This window comes from Falco peregrinus, chromosome 5, assembly GCF_023634155.1.
Source record: "Falco peregrinus isolate bFalPer1 chromosome 5, bFalPer1.pri, whole genome shotgun sequence".
Classification (NCBI taxonomy): domain Eukaryota; kingdom Metazoa; phylum Chordata; class Aves; order Falconiformes; family Falconidae; genus Falco; species Falco peregrinus.
Genome location: NC_073725.1, coordinates 108133767 through 108156544, shown reverse-complemented (window position 1 = coordinate 108156544; position 22778 = coordinate 108133767). Strand labels below are relative to the sequence as shown.

The following is a 22778-nucleotide window of genomic DNA, read 5'->3' as shown; positions in this document are numbered from 1 at the left end:
AACAGTTTGCCACTAGAAGTATTCCGTTAGCAGTACTACCCTGAAGGCTAGGTGCCAAAAGATGATTTCCTGCAGAGGAAGGCCTGGACCCAGGCACAAGGCAGCCTTCTCAGCTACCTGCTCATGGTTTAAGCAAGGGATAGAACAGAAAATGTTTGTCTCCAGCTTCACTTCCCCCCCATCCTCTTTGTCTTTGTTTAACTTGAAAACAATGCCCATGGGATTTTACCCCCCTGATACTGGCTGCCATCCCCCCGACGGCAGCTGTAATGCTATATATACATGCTGACTGTAACGATCCAAGCCTCCTGTTGCTGCAGAACAACGAGCTATTTCCCCACCTTCCTGCTGAGAAAGGGCTCAGCTTTTCCATCCAAACAGGCTTCTGTGAACACCCCTCTCTACCTAGGGCACCATACCTCAACACGTAGCTGGCACATGACTGCTTGCCTATGCCGATACATTCCTAGGCAAGAACAAACTCTTAAAATGGGCAATTTATGTAGGGACAGCTTCAGAGGATCGCAGTTTCCACTACAGCACCTCTGACTTCCTGAAACAAGGAAGCTTTTAAAGAAATGGATGATTTTCCCATTCCCCCTCTAAGAAACCAGCAAGTTGCATCACACCGGACAAACGCATGATTTACAGCACTCTGATCTGTCTACAAAATATTTATTGGTAACAGCCAAAACATTGAATTCTTCACATACGTAGTATCTTGTGACAAAGTATACTTTGACTTAAACGTATTTACAGTCATCTGGCAGATAGCATCTAGGAGTCAAACTCCCCATACCAGCTCATGACCAAAGAGACCATTTTCCAAAAGGCTCGCTGGGATCCTAGCCCCTGGCCCAAAACCAAGGTGAAGTCCCTTAAAGTGCAAATACAGTCAAGAGGCATTGGAAAAGATACACTGCCGCTTCCAAATTTGTTCACTCAGTTGCTCCTGTGTCCCCCAGAGCAGGTGCTGGGACATTAACCAAGGACCTGGGAACCTCAGAAGAAAAAGAAAAATCTCTCAAAAGACTAACCTGGAGAAGAGAATTACACCTAGAAATCTCCTACAGCCTAAGCAGATGAGCTCCATCACCACCACTGCTTATTTAGAGGTGGGCTGTTGAGTCTCACTTCCCCCTTGTTTTGAAGGTCTTAATCTCAAAGAACACATGGAGGAATTAATCCTTTAAATGTCAAATTCGGGGAATGCTGGTTCCTGCTTGGCTTTGCCTAAGACTGGACACTCCATTAGACCTGGGAGTGCCGTTTTTAACAAGGTCCATTTCTGCTTGCCCTGAAGAGCACAGGAACTGCAGTCCCGATACTTCTAGAGAAGCACACAGAATCTGGAAGCTAAAAGTTTTATTCACCTTTCCTGTCTAACCTTGTAGAAACACGTGACACAAGTTCCTTGACAATACCTGGCAATTTCCCTCTTTTAAAGGCAGATGGAAAACACTCCATGCCACATCAACCGAGAAAGAGGTCTTTACCCATGTGGGTTGGCAATCGGCCCTGGGAATGCATTCAGCTTTCATTTTGAACTCAGCATTGGTGCTGTGCTGCACATGAACCTGTGAATTTACCTCACTCCAGAAAGCCAGTGATGTTCTTAGTATACGTGTCCTTCTAGATCATGCTTTGCTCTTCTTTTTCTTAAAAGATTTCATGCTGCAACACACAATATTTTACAACACTGCAAGCTGAAGAGAGCTGAACAAGTCTTTAGACATGTGCTCAAACCACATTAGCCAAGACCATTTTTAGAATAAAAGACTTCCAAACGCCTCCCAGTGAAAAATAACAAGAAAAATGGCTGGAGGCTATCTGTTCAATTCCTCAGGCACCAGACTTGGTAAAACCCTGAAAGATGACCCTTCAGATGAAGACTGAAGTTTTAACTGTTAAAATGCACTACAAACTCCAAATACCTGTAATGTTAAAAACCACTGCAAAATACAGCTGCTTACGGCAACGCCAAAGGTATAACAGCAGCCTGAAAAGCAGCAATACTGAGTTGAAGAGGTGGCTGTGGAAAGGCAGTCAACTGCAAGGACTGGGATAATCATCTCCCATCATGATGGGCATTTATAGGTGCTGGTGGTGGGACAGTACGGAAGGAGGGATGCTGGTGCCATGGTATAAATCTCTCACCTGCATCTCCGACAGCAAGCCAGTTCGGCAAGATCAAAAGCATCAGTCTGCTGCTCTCTTCCCTCCTCCAGTCTGCAGGCTGGCAAACTCGCATCACAGCCCTGCGCCGTTAGAAATGGCTCTGAAGGCGTGCATCAGCCTCAGCAACGGCAAGCCACAGAGCCTAAGGAGAAGCTTCAACCACAGCACTGATCCAAACATCCAGTTTATCAGACTCCTCACTGAGCAGTCCTCCCGCTGACCGGCACAGGCAAATGCTGCAGCTCAGCATGCACTGCTGCTTTAAAGGAACCAGCAGCGGAGAAGCGCCCACTCCCCATCCCCAGCTCATAGCACAGCATATTTCAGCTGACAAGGACTGGAGGTGGAAGGCGGTGGGAAGGCAAGGAAAAGCAAAACAGAAGCAGCTGTTCCCCAAGCCAGTTTACTTTTCCAGAGAGATATGCTTTGAATTACATACAGGACCCCACAGCTGAGAAGTTTTGCTGTAACAGGGGAACATCTGGACACCTGACTGAAGGTAAAATGCTCAAACATGGTTCTCCAGTATGGACTGGCATGTGAGAGCAGAGAGAGCACACCCATTACTGTGCCTGTCACCTTACCAGCATTTCACATTTAGGAGGAAGGGGAAGCACAAGTGCCTGGGCAAGGGAAAGAATCAACACTCCTAGTTGTGACCCAGTACATAAAACCAAGCGTGTTTGGAAAGGCAAGAACCACAATGAACACCACATTTATGCCGAGCCTGTCCCAGCCTGCTGGTGGATGCATCTGATCAATGCAGCGCTCCAGGAAAAAGAAACTGGAACCTGGCTTGAAGACCAGCTGGCCAGCCTTTCTGTGCCATTCACCCACAAGCCCCTCTGGAGCAGGAGAGCACGTCCCTCCCATCTCCTTGCAGAGGCACTCCTTGGAGCCGGGCCACAGCAGAGTCAGCACAGTCACATGTAAGGTTTTTAAAATTCAGTTCTGAAGATACCATCTGACAAAGGAAGCATTGCTCTTTCAGGGCTATCGTTGAAAACCTGCAGGATCTGTAACAAAATGCATGATGAACTTACCGCATCAGCTTTATCAACAAAGAAATACAGGTCTAACCCTGGTGTGGGGAGAATTTAATGGAACTTATTTACAAACCAGGAGGGGAAAACTGCATCGGTGAAGGTAAACAGCCTAGCCACCCCACAATACTGGCCCACATCATATTCTTTAATATCTAAAAGTAAAAAAATATGGCCCATCCCCACTACCCTCCGCCCCCCAGTATTTACAAGATCAGCCAAGATTATACATAAGGAAGATACACCGGCAGACTGTGCTTTCAGTCTCAGTTTGGTCTCTCCATCTTCCTGCTGACAGACTCCTTTATTGCTTGGGACACTGACCAGACCTCAGCGGTACTGTATGCGCCCTCCAGGATGCTGGCACAGCAAACAGCAGGGAGGCTTTGGCAAGCTCTAGCAGTGGACAAAACCTGTATGGTTTGTTGCGCACTCAATTGCCACAAAAAAAAAAAAAAAAAAAAAAAAAGGATGACAGGATGTATCATATGTACTTACAGTCACCCACTCTTTTGGTGCGTGTTCCACTGCAAGAGAACCCAGCATCTGCTGTTTAAGTTGAAAACTGTCAGTGTTAACATTTGGCACAGAAGTAACTTTGCATCTGTGGATTGCAGTGAAACCAGAGAGATCCCAGATGTGAAAAACATGCACTTATGGGAAGGAACTGCACGTTCCACCTTGGAACGTCAATAGCCTTGTGCACTTACAGAAGGAAAACACACAATTACAGCTTAAAAAAATGCCACAAACATATTTGTAAATAAAACAGACTTCATTGCTCTTAGAAATAATACTTTGTCAGTTCCAACTTCAGCTGAAGCCTGCTGGGCATGGATTGGAAGGTAAAAACGTGTAGCATGCCGCTTCTGAACATGCTCGGAGGCTGAGTGGAGAAGTCCTTGCAAAGGAATGCAGCAGATAAGAGGTAAGACATATGGAAACATACGCAGGAACAGGAGCACAGTCTAGGAGACCTAGGCAATTCCAATATTATGCTTGCAATGATGTACTGCTGTTGGTATGGAAGTCATCTGACAGCAGCTGCAGCGTAGGAATTAGTCGTCGATAGTTGGCAACCAAAAGGCCTACAAAAGAGGAAAGAATGAACATCTTTTACAGAGCTGAACACAAATCTCTCCTACAGCATACTGCAGGAGCTGATCACTGCTACCTTCTATAAGCACACAGGCAGAGACTACCAAAGAGGCAGTGGCACCCTCCCAGCAGTTTAAGATTACAATCCTTGCTTAGGCTGGTTCGGTTTGCATTGCACGTTCTCCAGAGCAAGCAGTCTTACACAAACTGCGAACCCCAGCCGTGTAACAGTGACCTGAAGAACTCATACTTCTGCACGTGCATTCACTCGCTGCTCTGCTTTCATGTGTCTGTTCAAATGCTGGCTTGCCAGGTGTGCTGCCCCACACATCTACTGGCCAGGTAAGGTGCAATCAAGGCATAGCAGACAGCAGCCTGGCTCTCACCAAAGCCCAATGAAACATCCCTTAGTGACACTGAGCCTTCTCAAATTCATTTCTAAAAGGGTCAGCACCTCACTGAGCTAGTAGGAATTTAAAACACTTTCCTTACCATATTGGAACATGCACTAGCAAACGTCATGAATTTTGGATTGAACTGCAGACAGGTTATAGGACCTGTGTGTTTCCCATCCAGCACAGCCACCTTCATCCCACTTTCCCCATTCCAAACATGAATCTTCCCATCCTCCGAACCTGCAGGCAGGAGCGGCAAACAAGATACATTAGAGAGGTCAGCAGAGAAAATGAAGAACCTAACCCTTTCTGTCAGAGAACTGTAGCAACAAGCATGTCTAGTCTTCATCACTTAACCTTTAAAACTCTCAAAATATCACTAAGGCACTTACAAAACACCACTAGAGTTTACACACCTGTATCTAAACAGCAGGTTTGTATCTGCAGTGCAGACTCACCTACGCAACACAGTGCAACACTATTCTGGCAAAAAGGTTAACAGTCACCCAGTAGAAAAGGAGAGCTGACACCATCCAAAGAACCTTGCCAACTTGCACCAATGCGTGAAGAGGCCAAAAGATGTGGAAACAATGATTCTCACACCCAAGTTCTCCGTTCAAACACACGAGAGAAATATTTCACTTGGTAGGAACAGAATCAAATCAAAGGCTTTACCATTGAAGGTAACCAGATTTCAACGCACTATGCCAAATACCAGAAGCCTCACTGGAGAAGTCGACTCTCCACATGGCTACAACAGAACAGGTTTTTCACTTAAAAATGGCATTTTGTAAACTCTGAGGCTGGGCACTTAACATTTTTACACTTCAGTTCTGCTTTAGTCTCATTTTGAATAGGATTCCTAATAAAAATGCCAAGGGTTTTCTTCCGCTTCTGTACTTATTATATGTATAGCTTTTCAGAAAGGAAAAATTAAGACACACAAGTTACAACTTGTTTACATGTGTAAAAACTGAACAGAAGTAAGTATCTCGGAACTTCATCCACTACAGTTTTCATTTGGAAGGGCAAAACAGGAAGGTAAGTATGTGCAATAAAGTGCTCTCCAGAGACATACTAAACAAAGAACCCCACCCCCTTTCCTCTTCAATCAGTAATTTCTCAGCCAGAACTAAAAAAAAAAAAAAAAAAAAAAACCACCAAGTTTTGCAAGACTATCACTCATCCAGGAAAAATGAGGATCCAGATACCAATTACCACAAAGTTAAACATATTGGATGTACCAGCTATATAAATAGGAACAAAAAGAAATGCTAGGAGAGGGCAGCAAGCACCACACAGATGCATTTAACTTGTGTTCACAGGTCCTGTTGGGCAGCAGAGTGACTGAAGTGCTTACCCTGGGGTGCCCACCCTGCAGCACCAGGGTTTACAGGAGTTGCAACTGCTTTTTGCCACCCACTTCACTCAAGAGTCCATCCTGCAGGGGGTGAAGAAGGGGGCCTGGGCCAGAGGAATCATATGCCGGGAGCCATGATGCCTACTGCTTCCATCAAGGGTTAAGCAGAATTTGTTCCACAGACATGGGGGTTTACAAGAGCCACGTGAACAAAAACAGAGCTGCCCAGCATCTCATCTGTGCAGGAATGTCCCTGAGAGGTGTACAAAGATACGAGGCTAGGAGACCAAGCGCCCAAGCACAGACAGGTATCTTGCTCATCAGGCAGTGGAGGGCAGACCCCAGCATCCAGCCCCGAAACACTCTGAGACAGCACAAAAGCACATCACAGCCAGTGAGGATCACTGACAAACTCTCAACGCAAAGAAAGCTTACAGCTGCATTGTACTATTTAAATACATTCTGCTTCCCAACAGACACAACTTTAATCCTACATAGCACACCTAATTTCAGAGCACTGGAATTCTTTCCAAGAAGAATTATCTTACCTATCATGATGAACTGAGAGTCTGGTGTGAATGATGCCTCCAGCGTGACAGCCTTACTATTGTTATAACCCTACGACACAAAACAGAAGAATATGTAGTAGCGTGTCCACAGCAATCTCACAACCAAAGGGCACTTGCTTTCAAAACTAACACCAGGTTTCAAACAGGTAGCACAGGCAACATGCTTACCCCAAACGTATGAAGGACAGCTCCTTTAAAGGCATCAATGAGTCGAATGAATCCTCCATTAGTTGATATGAGGATGAGTTTGCCATCGTTACTGAACTTCAGGCCTGTCCACTCACATGTTCGATCATACTGCATCTTAAATGTAGCAAATGGCCCCTTCAAAGAAAAAATGGGAAAAGCAATGCAGACTCTGCATACATTGCTGCTAACAAGAGTCTGCCTTTAACCTTAGCTCCAGAAGAAGTTTAAGAGTTTTCAGAAGAAAATCTCTAATTCCAAGATACCAAAATAAAAGTGTCATGGCAAAACCACGTCACTGCACGTGTAATTTTCAAAGAAGTATCGATCCACAGTTTCCACAGCTCAGAAGAGCCACAGCAGGGCACTTCAATACCCAACAGTCTCATACTGTACCACATTCAACAGCAGAAATTAAGGTAGGATGAAGGCTGATAACTGAAGTTAGAGAAAGAGCTTGAGCCACTGTTACTGTCATCTGACTTTTTTGAAAACCATGGAACTGTGCTCAGTGCTTAGCCAGTTCAGCTGCCCACCCAATTACAGTCATCTTTGAAATTTCCATCCCTTCTGACAATCCTGGCTCCATCTTTGCCAGTGTTCTTCCAAAATAAGCAGCAAAAAAAAAAAACCCCAACCCAAAACAAAACACCAAAACCCAACAACAACAAAAGGCCTAAACAGGAGTCTGGAACAGGTTAAAAGGGTTAGCAGTATAATATTGATTCAAGAGTGGATTTCAGGATTTGGTGACAGAATGCATCCCTTTCTGTCCGAGATGTTTACTCACTGAAAAATCTCTCAATACCAAGCAGGCACCCCAGACAGTAACCTGGAGTAAAGAAATCCAGGTCCTGAACACTGAGTTTAGACTACTACCTGCAAGCTAAAAAGCCTAAGAAGTTAGGGCAGCATACCTTGTCAAAAGAACGGAGATCATAAAGCTTCACCATTTCAGAATTTACTCCAGCCGCAAAAATCAACCCTTCTGGGTCAAAAGAACACACAGGCTTCCCCTGGAGATGCATTAAACCCTAGAAAATAGCAGTCCAAATTATTTTGTGAAACTGATGTTCACATTTCTACCACTGCCCTTTTCAGCCCACTGTGAGCAGGACAGCAGTCTATGGGCAGAACAACTGAATTTCAATTGTAAATATTGACATTTTACAAAGGGTCAGCTTCTCAAAAGCAACAATGACTGCTTCAGGTCATCATACAGAGCTTCCAGTTTGCTGCAACAACAAAGTTTACATTGGAACAAATCAAGCCCTCATTTGAGCTATCATCCACTTGAAAAGTACCCAGAGAAAGGAGGATGACGTGACTGTATTAATAACTATACCAGACAGTGCCACAAAACGTTGCTGCTGGGATTGATAGCAATGCTCAACCAATTACTTGTTGCAAAGGAGCGGGAAAAAGGCATTCTGAAAGCAAGTAGCAAGATCTCCAGTGAACACCACTGCTGAACTTTCCATGCCTGTTTAATGAAAACTCATACCTTCTGGAAGCAAACAGACCTCACATTAAAATTGAAAGATTACTATCAGTGCTTATTTTTAATGTTATTTTTTCCTTAACTGTCACAGTAGAAAAGACTTGATAAAATTTGGTAAAAGCCAACAAGATACATAATTTTCTGTATCCTGACTGGCAGGTCTGTGCATGTTAGCCAAATGTCTTTATGTAGCTATGCACATAAACAAGAACACATCTTTGATTAAACTGAAAATACACAGAAAAAGTTTCTGTGTTTCTGAAATACCATGCTTCTTTAGAGAAGTCTGGAGACTTTTCTCCTACTCGCTTTCCTTTCCAATTTAGGCCAGTTTTCCCAGCAATCTCTGAAGGCTAGGCTGTAAGCCAGCCAATACTCAGGGTCCTCACAAGTCAAGACACCTCTGGTTCTCCCGGTAGTATCTCTAGGCAGTACGGCTGCCATCTCATGCAGACATTGAAAATTACAACTAACACTTCCTTAACCTGTTTCCCAAACTTTGCTGGATGCAGCTTCCTGTTACAAGTCCTAGTTTTACCATTCTTACAAGCTCAGCCATTATCATAAATCACAGAACTGCTGCTGAATTTACAGCCCTATCTCATCTGTAGCAATTTCGAGATCAAGATTCGTCCCAAGGGAAACTTACACACTAGCATTAAAGGCATACTCCCGGAGAAAGGCAAAATTAAGATTTCTTGTCAGAAAAGGTTTAGTTTTAAGACAGATAAAATCATTTTCTAAGAAACATAACCTTTTCTTCCTTTACAGTTGCATCATCTGGAATAAGTACATAGCCCTCTCGTAAGCAAAATGGTTCCAGTGAGATGGGAAAATATGAGAGCACAACACTACATGTCCAGATAGAGGGACAAAACAGCTCATCACCAATAAAAGGTGGAGTTTCTACTCCTAGGCTTTCATTCCTGCCCCTGCTGCCAGCTCTGGTACTTTTCTCAGCATACAATGCCTGCTTCCACTAAAAAAAGTAAAGTATTCCAGCAAGATAAATAAAAACAAATAGGGTTTTGCTTTTCTAGAAAGTGAAATCTGCTCACAAAAAGGTCTGATGAAGAACAAAGACGATGCAAGGAGGGGGTCGACCATATGACTGCTGTGTTACTTCAGGTCATCAGTTTCTTCAAATTTAATTGCATTAAGGCATCAATCTTAAACACATACTATAAGCACTCAGCTGAGATGCATTCCCAACCCAGGAAAGATGCTGGCTAAGAGAGAACACTGTCTGCATAGGGTAGCAGCCTGATGAACAAGATGACACCCAGCTCTTCTCTTGTTTTATCAGCTGTGGGTGTTATTCTTGCTCTTCCCAGCACCTCTCCAGCAGAGACATAGGTGAAAGTGTGAGATGTTACACAACGTGACATACATATTTTGCAGATATTTCTGACTGAGGCTCCTTCAGCATTCCAGGAAGGCATCAACACGAGATCAGTAGCATCCAGTTCTGGTAGTATTTTTGTTTTATAACAAGCACACAACCATTTTTCACGCTTCTAACTAAAAATGCAACACACTATACACATTAATTTGATATCCTACCTGGCAATTTGGAGAGCGGAGATCCCAAAGTCGAATAGTCTTATCAAGGGATCCAGAAATAAAAGTATCATCCACTGGAGACATTGAAAGAGCAACCACTCTAGAACACAGAAGACCACATGCATCAGAGACACACAAAAGAAGCGAATGGAGCAACGCCTACCCCAACAGCTGTGCACAAGCTCATAATTACCATGAACAGTTCTGCAAAGCGAAAACCAGAGCAAATCGAGTGTAATGTAACTCGAGCTCACTACAATCATTATTTCAATTTCTCCTGTACTGTCTCCAAGCCACATCTTACCTTTTTGTATGTCCCGGGAAATACCGAATGTATTTGTTGTCATGCAGGGAGAGGTATCTGATTGTATCTGAAAACATAAAAAAACCATAAACTTTATTATACCATGATCCCAATGTTATCTAAAAGTGGTCACACAATAAACTTGCTCCCCACAGCAATGGTAATCTTGCCACAGTAAGTCTGGCCACTCAATTTCAAGTCAAATAGACATAAAACAACTTGGTTTCCAAGGCAGAACTGGAAATCAGACACCAGAAAAAGATACTTCCCACAGTCCGAAGTCATATTACACCTTAAAGGCAACCTGCCATGTGATTTATGCTAGTTAATTTCAAAGTCACTAAAACTGAAGTACTAGTAGGTTTTATTCCATCATTCCCACAAAACAGAGTATCAAATTTACAAAGTTGATACCACCACTTTTTTTTGCTAGACCGCATGAATCTTCTGTCTTTCTTACCCACATACACATCCAGCAAGTAAGTCTCCAACTAAACAGTAAGCATAGGAAATGTGCAAATTCTAGCATTTAGCCAAAGAAAACATAAAACCATGAACTTCAAAGCCAGGACAAGACCATTAAAAAGTAGCAAATCTCTCTTCTGTTTTTTTAATCTGACAATCAACAGCTTCACACATTCCCTGCACTTAGAGCAGCTAAGCTTTAGGAAGAGGACAGAGGAGTAATCTAAAGCTTTGTCCACTTAAAGCAATCTTAAAAATACATTGAATAAATCAGAGCAGCACCTACAACATTTCTTAGACGGTAATTTTATTCCAAGTACAGGTGAACATACAAAGAGTAGCCCAGAATTTTGGAAGACACTGTTAACCACCTTCTCCCAAGATTAAAATAAATCCTTGTAGGAAGGAACAATTACTAAAGCACAGAAGCCACTTTTTAATCTTTATGTGCAGATCCATCTGAGCAGCGCAACGTGAAGAGCACAAGTTAAACCTCTGATATCTGAAAAGAGCATCAGCAAAATCCATTCTCACACTAGTTACGTCACTAGTTTAAGCTGTTGCTGGACGGATGAGATTGGTGTTATGCATCTGCACCACACAGTGCCAAGAGACTCCCTACTGCTGTAGCAAGTTCTGCTGAGGCTCCAAAGATAAACTGAGGGAAAAGGGCATTTTTACTTTTGACTTGGAAGAAGAAGAGCCAAGAGAATGCAATATGCACAAAGCATTTTAACACTCGTAAAGGCTACTGTATTGTACTGGGTTTGCATGGCAAAGTTTTAGTAGCAGGGGGGCTACAGGGGGGAATTAAGTGAGAAGCTGCTAGAAGCTCCCACTATGTCCAATGGAGCCAATGCCAGCTGGCTTCAAGACAGACCCACCACTGCCCAGGCCAAGGCTGAGCCCCATCAGCAACAATGGTAGCACCTCTGTGAAAACAGATTTAAGAAGGGGGGAAAAGAAACCCAAACCTGCGCAACAAAAATTGCAGCAGAAGGGTGACAATACACGAGAGGAAGAACTCCACAGATGCCAAGGTCAGTGCAGAAGGAGGGCAGGAGGTGCTACAGGCACCAGAGCAGCAATTACCGTACAGCCCATGGTGAAGCCCCTGGTGAGGCAGGCTGTCCCACTCAGCCCACGGAGGTTAACAGCAGAGAACCTTGTGCCAGAGCAGGTGGACACCGGAAGGAAGCTGTGACCCTGTAGGAAGCCCGTGATGGAGCAGGCTCCTGGCAGGACCTGTGGCCCCACGGAGAGAGAAGCCCACGCTGGAGCAGGTTTACTGGCAGGACTTATGGCCCCACAGGGGACCCATGCTGAAACAGTCTGTTCCTGAAGGAAGGGACCTAGCTGGAGCAGTCTCTGAAGACCTGCAGCCTGTGGGAAGGACTCACACTGGAGAAGTTCATGGAGAACTGTCTCCCATGGGACAGACCCCATGCTTGAGCAGGGGAAGAGTCCGTCCTCCTCCCTCTCAGGAGGAAGGAGTGGCAGAGAAAGTGTGAACTGACTGCAACCCCCATTCCCTGTCCCCCTGTGCTGCCAGGGAAGGAGGTGGGAGAATTCAGGAGTGAAGCTGAACCTGTGAAGAAGGGAGGAGTGAGGGGAAGACGTTTTTAACTTTTAGCTTTATTTCTCATTATCCTACTCTGACTTGAATGGTAATAAACTATTTCCCCAAGTTGAGTCTGTTTTACCCGTGACAGTAATTGGTGAGTGATCTCCCTGTCCTCATCTCAACCCGTGAGCTTCTTCTTATATTTACTCTCCCCTGTCCAGCTGAAGGAGGGGAGTGATAGAGCAGCTTTGGTAGACACCCAGCATCCAGCCAAGGTCAAGCCACCACGTGTTCAGAGCTTTCTGAAAGGCTCATTCAGCAACATTTGGTTTATGTGAAAAAAATGATCAAGTTACCATTTTTGCGTGAGGTTTCTGATCAAGCTAAGATTAGAGTCCTAGACCACCTTCCAGAATTTGACAAGAAAACTAAAGCTGACTGATCAAGCTGGAAACATGACGCTGATGACACACCATTCTGAAAGGCTCCAAGTGATGTGAGGTTACTGTCCAAAACATAAAGCCTCAATACCAGTGTCACATCCTGTGGTGGCTAGAATCGATAAGCTTCAAGCATGCTGTTAATACACATCTCTAGTTTTTCCTGCAAGAACTGTTGTTACCTGGTTTCCAAAGTATCCACGCAGAATTTCATCTTCCTTTGCTAAAGGGGAAGCAATGGGGAACTGTGATCCTTTGTGATCCTTTTTGTTGGCAGCGCTCTGTCCCAGGCAAGGCAGTGGCCTGTACAGTTATCTCCTGTACCGGGTGGTATCATAGACCCTCAAACTGTACAAACTACTACCTCAGCCTGGAATCAGGCAAGAGGAACTAGGTTCAAAGGTCTTGAGGAAATCTTCAGAAGCGGAAGTGGATTGTTAGCAACTCCAACACATAAATGCTCAGGAACAAGTGCCAGCAAGTGTAACATTCCTGGGTTAATTTTCCCTCCCAATAACTGTGTAACATGTTAAATACAATGCTCCTTCCCTAAGACTGCATGGGTTAGGGACTAGAGAGTATCTGGACCCCTACAGAACACACTGCTGGTTTTATTAGCCTTGCGGTTCATAACAGCAACAAATACTTTCACATTCTATCTTTTTTCTTTTCTTCTAATCAAGTATTTATCATAATGCTACCCTGCAGGATGAAGACTCTTTAAGGTTTTGGTTCTTCAAAGGCTTATCAATGCTTATAAATAAAAACTCATTCAAAACTGCATTAAAAATGCTTCACTAAATTGTCAATTGTTAATGAATTGTAAATTAAATAACAGCCAAGTCAGAAATGTAACATAACAAAGTAATAACTTAATAAAAAATAGTAAGTAGGCTGTGAAACAGACTAAAAAGTGCTTCCCATCATGCTTTTAATCCTTTTACATCATTAAATCCAATTCCATCAAAACTTCCCTGTTCCTCTAGATTCAGGCCCAGCTTGTTCTAGTTTAACCTGACTTCCTAACTCTTGACTTCCATCTGCTCTAAATTCATATTCTTTTAAAATTCCTTAAGTAACCTAGTAGACACCACAGGGCACCGGTATCTCTAATGTCAAGCTCCATCTCTGCAAAGGAAAAAAATTAAACAAACCCACTATTCCAGAAATGATCATGAGTTTACAAATACAATGTTAAAACCCATTTATAAAGTGCTGTGCTAACAGAACTTGTTCACTGGAAAACTCTCAGACACTGGCTACAACAAACAAAACAGGCAAAATTTGAAACTTACACTAGCTGTTTCCAACCTTAGGAACAATCAACGTACCTATCTGTGCCAGTTCTTAAATTTGAAATTAAATTCAAATACATTAATAGAGAGCCCATCACATAGCTCTAGAAGCCCTTCAACGTCACCAAAGCGTAGCTATCTCCAACGCTGACTGGGGAGAAACTGTGTGAAAATGGGCATTCTGTCTATCACGTGGAAAAAACAGATTAACAGAACCAAAGCTAAGCTCAGAAGAGCTCTGTGACCTCCTCCAGGCTTGGCTGGTGATCCTCTGAGTTAACCGAACTTCCTGCCCTCCCTTCCTTCGCAGCTGACTTGTGTGTATACCAGAGAGAGCTTCAGTGTTTAGCCCACCTTCTGGCCACACGCTTCTTCTACCTCCTTTCATGCGTAAGAAATTAAGGCACAGAGGCTGACTGACAGCACTGGTATCAAACAGCAAAGTGAACAGCAGAATCAAGAACTGAACTTTTATTGCACTAACAATGTTTAATCCCCTAGTTATTGCACCAATGAACAAAACTCATGTCAGCATGCTCAAGGGAGTATCACAGTTTGTGCGTAGGAGTTGAACGTTAATTCCTCTGCCTCAGCGTGTTTATCACTGAAAAGTTGCTGTAATTTTTGCCCAACTCTTCAGAGCTATTTATCCAGGCATGTAATTTTAAGTGCAAGATTAAATATGCTCAACTCCAGTGGATCACTTACCATCTATTTTGTTGGAGCTGTACACGACTGTGTTGGCAGCATGTGTGTACCTGATGAGGTCCACTCCATACTTCTTACTGTACAGTGTTCTCTTTGGTCTGTCAGAAGGAAGCAGAAATAACTGCACTCACTGCAACAAAAAGCACAAACCGAAACTCACCACATTAACAAGGCCTGCTTTTATTGAGATATTACAAGATTGTTTCAAGGAGTCAAATGTTTTTATATGAAGAAAGAAAAGCTTTTGTATTTGATTTTCAAACAAATGGTGCTTTCCCCAAGATCATCCCTAGGCTTGAGGAGTTCCTTGGAACACCTGCAAAATGCCCTTATTAGTTTCCTCCAAAAATTCTTTTTACCATGATGTCTACTGTAGAAAGAATACGAGGAGCTAGCATAACAAGCCCGTAATGTCAAGCAGCACTGCCTCATCACTCCCTTGCCTATCCAAATCTCTTAAATCATCTGCTGCTTATTTTAGATTGAGAATAATTTGTCTTTTTGGTTTATGTTACTTCAAAACCTAGAACAGGGTGTCTCATTCAGAATAGGGCTTCTTGGTATTAACACAAAGACATATATATACTAGTAGTCTATAAAAGCAGTGGTAACACAGGGACTCTCAAACTACTGGAGAATTATATTCATATCCGATCTTAATTAAAGCATGAAACTCAAACGTAACATTTTGCAACAGAATTAAAGATATTCTAGTGAGAGTGAAGACAACATACAGAACTGGATTTTTAGGGGTCTGGTAAGCAAGTGATGTACTGTAGTACTAGAAATTTAAATTGCAAAGTAAACTTGGAAGTAGCTGGTTAGTAGGTGTTGCCTTGCAGCAGCAGCATCTGTTTAAGCAGTGCAAGGTCTCCACTACCCTCCTCCCTTTTCTTCCTCAACTGAGGTAGCACACAGAGGTTTCAAAGTTGGGCAGTCAACCAACTGGGGTACTGATCAACACCAGAAATAATACAGTCTCTTCCGGGAGTTATTTTTAATCCAGAACTTCATAACTCCAGTAATTACACAGGCCCACAAAATATTTTACCAACACAAACCAAAGGCAACAGCATGGGAATGGAAACAAACAGCAGGAATGGTTTAAACCAATACTGCTGCCAAAAGAAAAGTTTTATCAGTTTCCTTGTTTTCATTGGCCTCAAATTGACACACCCAAATAGGAGCATGAGTTCATATCAGAACAAAACCAGATATTCATTCTTAAAGATTAATTCTCAAACAGCAGAAGCCATAGGGTTCTGACTTCAAACGGACTTGCTGGGGACAAGCTTCCATTAACTGAAAGCTAATACAGGAAGTGTAATTAAAACCCATACACCACCTATACACTTGGACCAAACCTCAACAGATTCCTCCTCAGTTCCTTCAGTAGATTTTAAAATCAATTTTCAGGTGCAAACATGCTACAAATTGAAAACAACACACCAAATGTAAATTTAGACACCAAAATTCGGTAACGTTATGCCTGAAATACTTTCCTATACTGCTCTCTGCAGTTCCCTCAGCTATGCTGCTAACCAAATTGAAAAAAAAAATCACACTGAAAAAAACCCCCCACCAACCTCAAAACATGCCAAGGCTCTCATGCCTAGTCTGGCTCTTCCATACCTATGAAAAGTTTAAAGCTTAGAAGCTCTATCCAGAATAAATTAATATACAGTAAAGAATATACACAGAGAAAATAAAAATCAACAGATGGACAAAAGCACGTTTACCAAAAAGAATGAAAGTACTTCTGAGTTTTAAGAAAGATGAAGTTTTCATGTAAGCCAATACAAGCAGAAGCAGTCACTTCACACAAGACTGCCTGCCTGTTCCCAACTGACTATTTAAAAACAGAAACAAGAAAACAAAGCTTTTACATATTTTTTTAAACAAATCACAATCATTAAACATAATTCCAAGCTAAAAGGTTAATCTATCCAGCCTACTTGTAAATCAAGCAGTATCGCAAAAGAAAAATACTTTATGAGATCGCAGCCAAATCTGCTATAAAGATGAGACAAAATGGGCAAGGTTTGTAATAGTATCTGTGCATTGGTTCAAATCACTACTACTGCAGGTAAAACCATCATCCAAAACCAGGCTGATACATCTAGTAAACACCACAGCTAAGCAGGAGTCCAGACCTCTCACCTCTTTATTTGTATAAATAATACACAATTGAAACATACTAAAATACAAACTAAACTTTTGCTAGGCCATACCAGGGTTATAAACTTGCAGCCACAAGCCTTCCTGTTCCCAGCCTCAAGGACTGCTGTTATGTCCCAACACACAACTCGATTCTAAAGGTTTCCAGAGTTCATTCTTAAGCCCCAACAGGCACACAGGTAAGACTCTTGGTTATGCTTCTGAGCCAGCCTATTGTGGAGGTATTTGGTGATGCAAATGGGTTTTAAAAAAATAACACGAATGTAGTTGTTTACACTTTTTGAAATATAGGTGGAATCTCAGGTCCAGAATTACTGGATGCTCATGAAGAAGCAGGACAAATTTTTCAAGCTGGTTGCCAAAGCTCAGAAAATAGATAAGGGAATCAGTTCACAGAGGTAATCTTGTCCTGTCGGCCCCTGGCTACACATCACTGTTTAAACCGTCCTGACGCTTACAGAAACTGAAGTTCACTGAGATGGGGCTTAGTCATACTGGTAACAATTCTCACAGCTCTATCGCTCATTTAAGTATGGCAAACAAATCAAATTAGGTGAGTGTGTACCTAAAGTATAAACACACAGATGCATTTTAATTCTACCAGCAGAACTCCTCATTAACAAGGGGGGGAAAAAAGCCCAAATTTTGCCACTTTTACATGGGAAAAGTTCTAACATTCAGGCCATTTGATGAGGCAGAGGATCTTACACTGAAACTCAGCAAGCAGGATGTTTCCTCCTGACATATACAAGAAGGTGACAGTTTCAGGCCCTTAAAATTGTGGTTTAAGAAAAAAAACCAACAACCAATACTATAGGCCTGAAACTGCCAAATTCCACCATGTCACAACAACAATCATTCACAGATTAGATTTTCATCTCCACATTAATCTCTAGTGACAAAGTAATTCACAGATAAAAACTTTCCAGGGTGACAGAAAGTGTTCTGCATCCCTAGGTACCTCCAAACATCGCAGTTACACTTCTAAGTCTATTGACAGTACATGAAAAACTCAAATTAATTGTATAACCACTGGAGAAATGTATCCTGAAACAGGGGTAACCTTGACGAAACTACTCTCATTGCCCTGTAGCACTGCAGTAGACAACCATCGATCCTCTACATTTAAGTTAATTAAAGCAAACCCACTGCCTGTAAAGCACACATTAGGACTAGATGGAGATAGGGATGAAAGGACTAAATGCCTCCCAACCCATCAAACTATTCTTTACAAGTTTGAAGGGGGAAGAGCAATCAATACCACCTGCATTAACATCACAGCCCTTCTACTATTGTACGTAAGTAGGATCTAGAATACTATCCACGGCAGACACCACACGTATAAAGTTACCTATTCTTACATAAACAAAAATGAAATAATTTCAAATAAGAACTCGCTCTTGTCAGACAGGGAACACCAAAAATTTTAACGTGTAAAGCAAGCAAAAAAAAGAACTGTAAAATAACAGATAATAACCGGTATAAGAGAACTTCTCTGGTTAAAAGAACATGCAGTATGCAATCTTTCAAACACAGTAAGTATGATGTCTTGGTCTGCTTGAAAAAGCAGGAGAATTAGGAATACCTGGTTTACTAGAAAATATACACAACGCTGACACATCTACCTCCTGGTACTCCTTAGATATTTCTTTTTCATTCCTGCATTACCCTGTTCTTTTTATTGTCTCCCCTACAACACACAGGCCCAATTTTCTTTCACTTTCTGTACATATGTGATGCTTACTAGTCTTGACTTCATGAAATAAAAATCACTTCACCTCAGAATTACATGTCTACACCAAGAAACACATGAAAACTAAAACTTAAATTTCAAAAGAATTTAAAGCAGCCCAGTGTTCAGTTCTTACCAACTGAGAAAGATTCTAATGGAATAATGACATGATTTGACACAATTTGTTCCAGCTTTCATAGAATACGAATGCCTTTTGCATATGTTTCAAGACATCAACCGCAAGTGTTACTGGTGGTCTTATTCAACCATTTTTATCCTTTGAACAAGAGCACTGTATCTCAAGTGCTGTGCAAATTTCCGGGGTTTTCTCCATAAAACTGGATGAGCATCATATGATCAATGGAAGAAGATAAACTGGTCAACTCTGCTAAGTGAGAAACACCCCCGCCCCTTAACTGATTACCCTTAAGTAACAGAAATCAATAAACACCTTGATAAATATAAATTATGGCAACATTTGAAGACACATGTAAATCACACATGTATCTTAGCTATGCTTTACAGATAGAAACACAACTAGAGAAAAGTATTCAAAGCACAGAGGACCACATTTATCTGCAACGTTCCCAGATGCCACTTAGGAACTAGGTTTTACAGAAAACACCATGGAGGTTTCAGAAGTTATAGTAAACACACACCACACCACCTTTTGGCTTAAAGCATTCATCCAAGAAGTCACACTCAAATTAGGTTGTTTAAAATGGATAATCTGTACACTGCTCACAGCAACTACTCCAGTTTTAATTAGCAAGACTTAGGCCCAGAGGAGCTCGAGAAGTCCGTTTACGTATCTGTAACAACCCAGAGCCCAGAAATGTGACCAGACTCAACCCTTAAGCTTAACAACTCCTTAGTTCTCAAAACAGTGAGCTCTCTTACAGTTGGGAAATCACCATCGCTGGCTCCAGCCTACCTGACCTAACAAGGACAGACACCCGTGGTGCAAACAAAACCATGCTGCTCCTATCTCTGCGCCCCAATTTAACCGTTTACAATCCCCTCCCGCCGCGTCAGACACCGTTGCAGTTCCACTTACAAGCCTACGCTAAAAAATAACAAATGCAAAGCTAAAGCTTGCCAGACCTGCCACCTCCTCAGTGCAGCTGCACCGGTGAGAAGCCGGGCACAGCTTCTTCCCGAAACGCCGCAACAGGCAGCGGCCACGGCAGCGTTCCTGACAGCCCCCCCCGCCCCAGAAGCTCCCCCAGCCCTGTCGAAGGCAGGGACCCCCACCCCGGGGCGGCTGAGGCGCGGGCCGGGCCGGATCACTCCACTCACTTGCCCTCCTGGCAGTCATAGAGAACGATGGAGTCGTCGTCACTGCTGGAGATGACGGTCTCGCCGTTGGGGCTGAAGTCGAAGCAGTTGATCTTGTCCGAGTTCTCGCGGAAGACTTTAGCCACGCGGAAGCTCCGCAGCACGTTGTCCGTCAGCTTCATCCCGCCGCCGGGCCAGGCCGGGCCGCGCCGAGGGCGGCGGCGGCGCTGAGGTGAGCCGGGCGGGGCTCCGGGCGGCGGCAGGAGCGGACGGGCAGGGCCTCGCGGGGCGGCGGGGATCGGCAGAGAACAGGGAGGGGCGGCGGGCCGGGGCGGGCGGCGCCCTCTGGCTCAGTTCGGCCCGCTCAGGCCGCGGAGAGGCGGATCCTCCTCATTGTGTCCGCCATCTTGCTGCTCCGGGAACGGTAGGGGGCGGCGCGCGGGGCACCCTGGGAAGGGGGAAGGGGGGGCACGCGCTCGGCCGCGGCGGGGCGTTGGGGCTGCTGGGCGGGGGGCGGGCGCGCGCGCAAGGCCTGCCGGGATGGGGGGCGGGGCTCAGCGGGAGGTACCCGGCCGCCATGTTGAGTGTGGCAGGGAGCCCAGCTTTGCCCCCGCGGGGTCCCGGGTAGGAAGGGGCGACCCAGGGTAGGGTCGGGAGGCCGCGGCGAGGCCGAGCCGTCACCGCCCACCCACCCGTGCCTCGCTGTGACGGGAGGGAGTCAGGGTGAGGGGCATGACGTCATCCCGTTAGCGGGCAACGGCTTCGCGCCGCTGGTGGGCGTCACTTCCGGCGTCGCGTGGCTGGAGGGACGTGGGGTGAAGCCGCGCTCCCGCCGCCGGGCCTGCGCGCTGCGGCCGCGTTCAGCCACCCCCGGGCGGGCTTTACGCTGCGCAGAATGTGCCCGGTGCGGGATTTAACGTATTTCTCCGCGTTTTCCGCGGTAACTGGCCAGCAAGCGGCGTTCGTGGGGCTCTTGGCCTACGCCGACCTCCCAGTTGGGCCGTAGGGAACCGCAGAGACATGGCGGGGAGCTCCCCCCCCAGGCCATCGGCCCTGTCCATCGCAGAACCAGCTCCTCAGCGGCGGGAGGCCTTTCCCGCAGGTATCTGCACCCACTGCAAGGCCAGGGTTAGGTCCCCCTCCTATACACAGCGATCGCTTTCTCATTCCTTTCTCCCCTACTTTAAGTTCAATTATGAGGCTTTTTTAATTTCCCAGTATTTTTTATTCTAAAACCTGGTCTCCAAGCAGTATTGCGGCTTTACACCACATGAGATGTAAAAGATGAGCAGCACACGTTTCACCTTTGAGAAAGACGCCTTGGCTTCTGAAGTTCCAACACAGACACCCTGGAACTGTTACTTTTTCCCGTCGGGAATCTTGATGTCAGGCTCTGTGTTCATGTTTTTGTTCATCTCTTACCTTAAAAAGTTATTTCTGGAGTATAGTAGGACCTGCTATTTTAATTTTAAAACAGCTATTTAAAATAGCACCACACTATTTTAATTTTAGAAGAACACCAGATCTATTTTCATTTCAGTCCCCTAGAAACTCAGAATCAAAAGAAGGGGGAAAAAAATGCCTTCATGAATGTTGATTGCCTTTTCCATTCATAGTCTCGGCAACAGCTTGATTTTGCTTTTAGAATACTATTGCCCTCATGTGGTCAAACAACAGTAAGTCTGGGAACTATTGTCAAAGGTCTGCTTCCATGTCATTGAAACATGTTTAATTATTGTGTATGTATTGTTAATTATATGTTTATATGATTTAGTTGAACAAAAGTTTTTTTCTCAGATTACTTGCTCTTACTGTTTGCTTACCAGAGTTCACCATTACAGGTTTAGACATCTAACCCGATTCACCCTTCCATGCTGTGATGGGACTGCCTCATTGGAATGATTCATCGATTTTTACTTTGAAACGGAGACCAGATTTTCACACCAGACTCTTAAGGAGACTCAACAAAAGACGCCTTCCTTACTTCTGAGAGTCTCAGGGTCAGCTATCCCATTGCAGGTCAGTTCAAACCTACCACTGATTTTTAATATGATGAGAGATTTTAGAGAAGCATGAGCCTCTTGCATACTGTAAATTGCATGATCAAAGCTTGGATTATCTCATCTGGGCCCTGAAGGTGACTCACCAATACCATCATAAGACAATTTACTTCAAAACACCTACAGTACTTAGCTAAGTTTTAGAGTTGTATAACACCGTGGGTTGTTGATTTGATATTTTGTCACTCCCTTTTTATTCTTTCTTCTGCCTTTCTTCCTAATCATTGGAACTCAGTTTGTCAGTTTATACCAAACTGGAATTTATCTGGCAGGATAATTGGACCTCCTAGCAAAGTGTCACATTAAGTAGGAATTACGGATAACGCCCCTAGTTAATGGAAAAAATGTTTAATTCCTGCTTGAGTAATATTGATCAAATGCAGTCAGTCGTCCTATGCATTTCTATGGTGGATACCACCATAACCTGCACAATACAGACGGACCTGTGCTTGCTCAGATGGGTTGAGTGAATTTCAGAGAGATGCTTCTGGAAATGACACAGGTCAAGTGAATATATTTCTGTTGGACTCTGCTGGGAGTGATGATTCTCGGTGGGTAACAGTTATGTCTGGAGGCTTGTGTGGAGGACTTGTATCCTGCAACTTGGCATCTCTTTATGGGCTCTTGAAACTAAGCGTGATGCTCCGGAGCATCGAACACTGTTCCTGCTCTTACAACACAGAATCACAGGAGTGTAGGGAGAAGGGACCTCTGGAGCTGCCTGCTCCACCCTTCTGCTCAGCGCAGGACCAGCACCACCACAAGATCGGCTTGGCCATGGCTTTGTCTAGTGAAATCCTGAAAACCACCTAGCACGGAGACCACAGCTTTTTTGAGTGGCCTGATCCAGTGCTATGCAAC

The 22778-nt window shown here is 44.0% G+C and overlaps 2 protein-coding genes across 3 annotated transcripts in view; one reads left to right on the top strand and one right to left on the bottom strand.

The window, feature by feature from the left end:
• Positions 1-656: 656 nt before the first annotated feature.
• On the bottom strand, positions 657-20248 carry WDR82 (WD repeat domain 82). Its single transcript, XM_005234548.4, has 9 exons — positions 19879-20248; positions 14670-14767; positions 10198-10264; positions 9894-9993; positions 7747-7863; positions 6812-6967; positions 6623-6692; positions 4812-4954; positions 657-4309 (listed from the first exon to the last, which is right to left on the bottom strand). Exons 1-9 carry the CDS (start codon positions 20037-20039, stop codon positions 4280-4282), a joined length of 942 nt encoding a protein of 313 aa, XP_005234605.1. The 5' UTR covers positions 20040-20248; the 3' UTR covers positions 657-4279.
• The window catches only part of GLYCTK (glycerate kinase), a 15656-nt gene continuing 13067 nt past the window's right edge, over positions 20190-22778 (top strand). Inside the window, exons 1-2 of one of the 2 annotated variants that reach the window (XM_055803882.1) lie at positions 20190-20281; positions 21699-21876. The gene's annotated coding sequence lies outside the window, so the exon portion shown is untranslated. Of the gene's footprint in view, positions 20282-20431; positions 20960-21698; positions 21877-22778 lie in introns of those variants that run through there. The other variant, XM_055803881.1, reaches the window with a different exon arrangement.

Excerpts from the sequence above, each read along its gene's own strand:
- WDR82 (XM_005234548.4), bottom strand. The coding sequence starts at position 20,039 with ATGAAGCTGACGGACAACGTGCTGCGGAGCTTCCGCGTGGCTAAAGTC. Across the intron at positions 9,994-10,197 it reads TTCCCGGGACATACAAAAAG|AGTGGTTGCTCTTTCAATGT; the intron begins GTAAGATGTGGC and ends TCTGTGTTCTAG. Across the intron at positions 6,693-6,811 it reads CTGTCCTTCATACGTTTGGG|GGTTATAACAATAGTAAGGC; the intron begins GTAAGCATGTTG and ends TTTGTGTCGTAG.